The sequence below is a fragment of the Vicia villosa genome, unplaced genomic scaffold (assembly GCF_029867415.1).
Source record: "Vicia villosa cultivar HV-30 ecotype Madison, WI unplaced genomic scaffold, Vvil1.0 ctg.001205F_1_1, whole genome shotgun sequence".
Lineage (NCBI taxonomy): Eukaryota > Viridiplantae > Streptophyta > Magnoliopsida > Fabales > Fabaceae > Vicia > Vicia villosa.
In genome coordinates, this window is record NW_026705535.1 from 466,999 (window position 1) to 474,096 (window position 7,098).

Here is a 7,098-nt window from a genome sequence, read left to right on the forward strand (position 1 = left end):
ATACTTGGATAATCTCCACTTTAATAACTACATTAGTAGAAAGTAGTACACTTGCTATTTTTCCGATCAAGTTTTTAGCGTCGTTGCTGGGGACTGCCAAAATATAAGTTTAATAATAATTCAATTGGATTTTTGTTGCTCTGCAACTAAAATTTTATTTTTCTATTATTCCGTTTGCTCACTACTAATAATTGTCTAATCTTTGTATGCGAGGTAAGACCTCAGCAGAATTTCTTTTTGACGCGGAGCCAGAACGATCGTTGCGAGCGAGACTTTGAAAAACAAGACAAGAGAGACTTGAAGCAATAGAAGAAAATCTGATAGCTTCGGAATCTGATAACGAGGATACTTTTTCTGTTCATTCTGAGCACTCGAATTTGGAGGCTGAAACTATGGCAGCCCCCGTAGAAAGACTGTTAGGTGATTATGGTGGAGCAAATGCACCAGCTGGCCGGATGACGATAGTCAATCAACGGTCGATGTTGCCCATTTCTAGTTGCACCCGGCGACAATTCGACAACTTGAGAAGAAACCTTTCTCTGGAAGAATCAACGAAGACGCAAACAAGCATTTGCAAAGGTTTCTTACTATGACTACGTCATTGAAAATAGAGGGGCACTCGGAAGAGGCAAAGAAATTAGTGATGTTTCCGTTCACTTGGTTTTACTCTTTACCTGCTAGAAGTATCACAACTTGGCAACAAATGGAGACAACATTTTTAAATGAGTATTTCCCTGCTTCTGTGTATATCCGCAAAAGATATGACATAGTAAACTTTAAACAGAAGGAAAGAGAGTCACTCGGAGATGCGTATAAAAGGTTCAAGCGGTTGTTGGTTGCATGTCCCACTCATAACATGGATGTCACTGAACAAATGCAAAATTTTGTGAATGGTCTTAAGCTGAAGATGAAGCAACTCATTGAAACAGCTGTCGGTGGCTCAACAAATTTCAAAACAGCCACGGAGATCAAGAAGATCATTGATGCTATCACGGCGAATGAACACTTGGAGTTATATGACCGCAGTGTTAATCAGCCTGAAGGGTCAGTCGTTTTGAAGTTGTCAAATCAAGTTATTAAGATGGAAGACCAAATTGCGGCTGAAGTTGAACGAAGACTGAAACAAATGGCTCTTGAAAAGCAAACTGTCGCACAGGTTCAACCGGCTCAGCCGAGTCAAGCGGTGAATTGCGAGATATATGGAGGATCTCATTTTGCCATGCATTGTGTAGTAACAGCACAACAGGTGGAGGTGTAGCAACCTGCCCTAAAAATTAAGATTTTAGAGTTGCCACCTATTCTACCAGGGCGAATAGGAAACCCTACGCAGTTAAGAGATTCGGGGTAAGTTATTATATTCGGGTCAAGGGAAGGTGTTAGGCACCCTTAACCCTTTCCTAAGGTTTTGTCCAAGGCAAAGGTTTATGGCTAAAAGTGTTAAGATTTATAGCTAAGGAAATGAATAGGGTGAAAAGTGAGATTTTGGGGAAGGGGACTCGCCTTGGTTATCCAAGTGCCTACGTACCTCCTTATGGAGGATCAGAGTCTACGTAGTTCGGGGCAGGGTTGTACGCCTTAGATTTAGTATGAGGGTGTTTGAAGGTATTTTGAGTTACCTTATCGTAGTTTTGAAAATCTAGAGTTTGCAAGGTGAAAGAGTGTTTTAAGATTTGGCGTACAACCCTAATTTAATTTGTTCTATTAATCGCAATGATCAATAGGTTTGATCACCATAATTAACAGATTTATAAAGGATTGCTAACAATTCTAATCGATAGATTCGATTATCACTAATAGCAAATAAATGTATTTTAAAAATTGATTTATTAATTTATCGTTACTCCTCATAATCAATAGATTCGATTACAAATAATAACAAATTGATAAAGAGAAAAAATGCTAATCATCGTAACCAATAGAATGGTTAAAACCTTTTAGCAAAATAAACCCTATTTGGATTGAATTAATTAAATAATTGATTATTAACCATCGCGACCGATTAATTCGGTCGAAACGAATAATAAATAACATCCTAATATTTTGGCCAAATGGCTAGTGGGATTGGGCAAACCCTAATACTTTAATAAACTTCTCTAGGGTTTTTTTAATTTTATCAGTTAAAACTGATTAAATAAATTAATCGAAATAATCGAATAATCGGGAAACAATCCTAACCCTAATTATTATCCTAATCCTAATTAAACAAATTAACTAAACCAAACATAACTAATTAATATTTAATCTAAATAATTAAACAATAAAAAAAAATATAAAAAAAACCTGGCACCAATCCCATGTGGCTGACCTTTGAATATCCATGGTATGCATGCATCTTCCTGGGTGTTAGATTTGAATTGTAGGAGATCTTATGGTGGAGAACTGAGGGTGCATGGTGAGCATGTGGGGCAGCAGCGCGCTGGATCCTGTGGTAGCTTAATTCAAATAAAATGCCAAAATAACCCAAGGATGCCAGGGATCGAACCTCCATCCCCTTGGTTACATATCCCTTTGTCTTGCCAATGATGCTGCGCTTTATTAGTCATTCATAATATGCACAAAATAAATTATATAGAAAAAACAAATAATTAATGGGACAGTCAAACAAATATCAACGTGGAACCCAGGAGATATTGACTGGCGAATCATGTGTGTCCACGCGTGAAGAGAGATAGAGTATTTTTTTGACCAGCCATTCACCATCCCCATGCATCATTCACGGGCCCCTATGCCGATCATCATCTTCTTCCTTTGGCTGCCCAGATTTGCTGCGGATTTTGCTTCAAAAATTGCTGCAGAATCTCCTGCGAATTTTTCTAGGCATGCTCCTTCTCCCATGGTCACGATTCTAAACCTGCAAAACCATACGCAAACAAAAGCCAAAGCTGCCCAGATGATATATTTAAGGTGTTACAGATTCGATGGCGTGATTTTTATGATCTAAAACAACCTGTATCCTGAGAAACGAAGCAAGCTTTCTCCTTGCCCTAATAATGGTGAATCCTTGTTCAAGGCTCAAATCTTCCGTTTTGCACGTCAAACCTGTTCTAAATCAACTCACAAACTTATACCAATCGTTAAATTGCATGGAGATATTGTGAATGAATGAAATCGAAAATCAAGTACAATCATGTTTATGTGAAACGTGAAACATGAACCTTAGGCGCTTTTCATGTTATAAACCAAGCATATTTATTGTATATTACCTCAGGAATTGAATAGGATGGATGGGAGACTTTGAAACTTGCTAGAAAACAAATATGATTTTTGCTTTGTTCTTGAATTTTGCACTCTTTAGAATCCTATTCTCCTTGGCCTCCCTTTCCAAAATTTCGTCCCCTTGTGATCTTTAGGTCTTGTGCTTTTATAGGAGAGTGAAATTAGGTTTGAATCTTGGTTTGAGATTGGATTATTTGATGACATGGAAATTGGAAAAGATTTGCATACAATCTTTCTTAATTTGATCACAACACTATTTTGTGCATATTTTTTCATTCAATCTTAACCATTGGATGATATTTGAGTTGATTTGAAAAAGAAGAAATATCATCATATAATTATTTTAGGATTTTATTTGATTTTTATTTGAAATTAATTGAATAAAATCAAATACAAATAAAATAATATTACAAAATAATTATATTGGACCAATAGACCTCTATTAGGCTTATTACCACGTGGACAATTCAAAATTATAGGCCCAATACTTAAAAATTAGATTTTGTTCACTTAGGGTTTCAAGCAAATTTCCAATTTTTACCCAACTTGTGCAAGCCGTAACTCCTTCAATTTTTATCGCATGGAGGTGTTCTAGGACTTTTTGGAAAGCTTAAAGATTCCTCTAAACACTCCTTTTGGTTTCATATCCATTGAAGTTTCCATACTCATGTTATGGGCTTTTGAAAAAGATGACCTTTTAACGACCTTTTTGGAGGACCTGTAATGTATTGGACCATATCTCTTGAATGAAGCATTTCTGACCTTGGCATGTGAGACACAAAGTTGTAGAGAATCCAATTTCCTTCATAATAGGATTTGGTTGGGAAATTTTTGATACTCCATGTGAAAGTTATGGCCAGTCAAAATTTAGTCGACTTTTTACTTAAAAAACCCTAATTTGAACCTTTTGAATTTGTTCATTTCTGAGTTTTTATTAATGAATCATGATCAACCTTTGATCAAATGATGGATATAACCTCAAATACTTGATGTTGACCAAAAGTCTTGAAGTTTGACTGTATTTTGACTATAGATGACTTTTAGGTCAACATAGTTGATTATTGATCATCTGAACCATTGACTGAACAATCTTGTGATCCAAAGCTTGAAAATTGCCCTGGAGATGCTCTGAGACATATGAGATACCTTGGGGTCCATTTGAGGCCTTAGAGATTGAAACTCCTTTGATAGAAATGCAAACCCTAGTTTTTGAGATCCTGGATTAGGAGGAGCTTTGTCTGATAGAACCCTGAGTGCTCTTGGGCAATTGAGGAGCCTTTGATTGAATATAAGAGGGCAAATTTTGGGGTATGACAGGAGGAAATCAAATTTTTTAAGAAGAACAATCCCTACTCCAACACTTACAATCCGAGATGGAAGAATCATCCTAATTTCTCCTGGAAAGATCAACAAGGAAATGTTCCAAAACAATGGGTTATGCCGTATCAAAGTCTACCACAACAATAGCAATATCGGCCACCAAAACAACCATATCAACAACCTTATCAGCAACCTCAGCAACAATTTCAGCAACAAGGACCAAGAAAAGCAGACTGGGAGATTGCCATTGAAAAGATGGCCGCTCAAAGCTCCCAATTTCAAGAAGAAACAAGGAGCAGTTTTCGAAACACGGGTGCATCGATTAAGAATCTTGAAATTCAAATAAGTCAAATCGCACAACAAATGGCAAATCCTCAATAGCCAGGTGCTCTACCTAGTGCCACGGTTACCAATCCCAAAGATCATAACAATGTAAGTGCGATAAGCACTAGAAGTGGTAAAGCAAAAGAAGTTGTGGAGGAAAGTACCGAAGAAGAAGAGCCGTTGCTTGAAGTCGATTTGGAAATAAAGGAAAATGAGGTAGAATCTAAGGATATGATTATATCAGAACTAATGACGAAAGGGAAGATTATTGAGCCAAAGTCGGCAGTTAAACTTCCTTTTCCCACTAGAAATAAAAAGAAGGGGCAGCATGAGAAGAATTTTGAAAAATTCTTGGAGATGTTCAAGAAACTTGAATTAAATATTCCATTCCTAGAGGCATTGGAGCAAATGCCTACATTTGCCAAGTTCATGAAGGATATCATCTCCAATAAAAGGACCATCGAACGTGACCCGATTATTCTAACCAAAAATTGTAGTACTATTTTGCAGGGTACGAAGATTCCGGTGAAAAAGAAGGATCGAGGTTTCGTGACTATCCCTTGCACAATTGGGGATAGGTCTTTCAAGAAATCCCTTATTGATTTGGGAGCAAGTGTGATTCTTATGCCACTGTCCATTTACAAGAGATTAGGGATAGGTAAAGTGCAAGATACAAGAATGACACTCCAATTTGCTGACCACTATGTGAAGAGACCATACGGGATAGTAGAAGATGTGCTAGTAAAGATCGACAAGTTTTTGTTCCCGGTGGATTTTGTCATTTTAGAGATGCCGGAAGATGAATAGATACCAATCATTTTGGGGAGACCATTTTTAGAGACCGGGAGATGTTTAATCAACATAGAAGAAGGCACAATGACTTTGAAAGTTTATGATGAAGAGTTAAAAATTGATGTGCGAAACACCATGAAGTACAAGGATGATGTGGCCACAAGTCAACATATTGAGGTAATTGATCAAATATGTGAGAATGAAAATTCCTTGACAACACAAAAATTACCTTTGGAAAGAGTGATGAGTTTATCAATTTTTGACAAAGAAGAAGTAGTTGATGAAGAAGATATGGAAGTGATAGTCATGATGGAAGCAATACCACCTTTTAAAGGTTATCGACACAACCGGTGGGAAGATCTAAGGCAACCTTTAGTGGAGGAGAAGAAAGATGAACAAAAGAAGGGGGCTTAATTAAAACAACTATCGGAGAACCTCAAATATGTCTTCCTAGACACCGAGAGTAAGTGCCCGACCATCATAAGTTCCCACCTTGAATTTCTTCAGGAAGGTAAGCTTGTCAAAGTTTTGAAAAAGCACAAGAGTGCTCTTGGATGGTCTATTTAAGATTTGAAGGGAATAAGTCCTACAATTTGCATGCACAAAATCCTCATGGAAGATGATCACAAACCGGTTGTCTAACCGCAACGACGACTTAATCCAGCAATGAAGGAAGTGGTCAGAAAAGAAGTAGTAAAACTGTTAGATGCATGGATGATCTATCCCATATCTGATAGTTCATGGGTAAGTCTGGTTCATGTGGTGCCGAAGAAAGGTGAAACTACTGTGATTAAAAATGAAAAGAATGAGTTGATTCCCACAAGGTTGGTCACAGGATGGCGGGTATGTATTGATTATAGAAGATTGAATCTTGCCACAAGAAAGGACCATTTTCCCTTACCATTCATTGATCAGATGTTGGAAAGGTTGGCCGGTCATGACTATTATTGTTTCCTCGATGGTTACTCGGGGTACAATCAAATAGCTGTTGCACCAGAGGATCAGGAAAAGACCGCATTTACATGCCCTTTTGGTATTTTTGCATACAGAAGAATGCCATTCGGGTTATGTAATGCGCCAGCAATGTTCCAGAGATGCATGCAATCTATTTTTGCAGATATGCTTGAGAAGCATATGGAAGTCTTCATGGATGACTTCTCGATTTTTGGTAAGTCTTTTGATGATTGTTTGATTAACCTTGCTATTGTTTTAGAAAGGTGCCAACAAACCAATCTAATCCCTAATTGGGAGAAGTGCCACTTCATGGTGCGAGAAGGCATAGTCTTGGGTCACAAAATTTCCTACAAGGGAATAGAAGTGGACCAAGCAAAGATTGAAGTTATCTCAAAGCTTCCCCCACCGACGAATGAAAAAGGTATTAGAAGTTTCTTAGGGCATGCGGGTTTTTACCGTAGGTTCATAAGAGATTTCTCTAAAATAGCAAAA

General features: G+C 37.5%; 1 protein-coding gene across 1 annotated transcript; it reads left to right on the forward strand.

The window, feature by feature from the left end:
• The first annotated feature begins 874 nt into the window (after positions 1-874).
• Positions 875-5,667, forward strand: LOC131634012 (uncharacterized). Its single transcript, XM_058904678.1, has 2 exons — positions 875-1,246; positions 4,918-5,667. The coding sequence occupies exons 1-2, from the start codon at positions 875-877 to the stop codon at positions 5,665-5,667; spliced, it is 1,122 nt and encodes a 373-aa protein (XP_058760661.1).
• Positions 5,668-7,098: the final 1,431 nt, after the last annotated feature.

Excerpts from the sequence above, each read along its gene's own strand:
- LOC131634012 (XM_058904678.1), top strand. The coding sequence starts at position 875 with ATGCAAAATTTTGTGAATGGTCTTAAGCTGAAGATGAAGCAACTCATT. Across the intron at positions 1,247-4,917 it reads GTGTAGTAACAGCACAACAG|CCAGGTGCTCTACCTAGTGC; the intron begins GTGGAGGTGTAG and ends AATCCTCAATAG.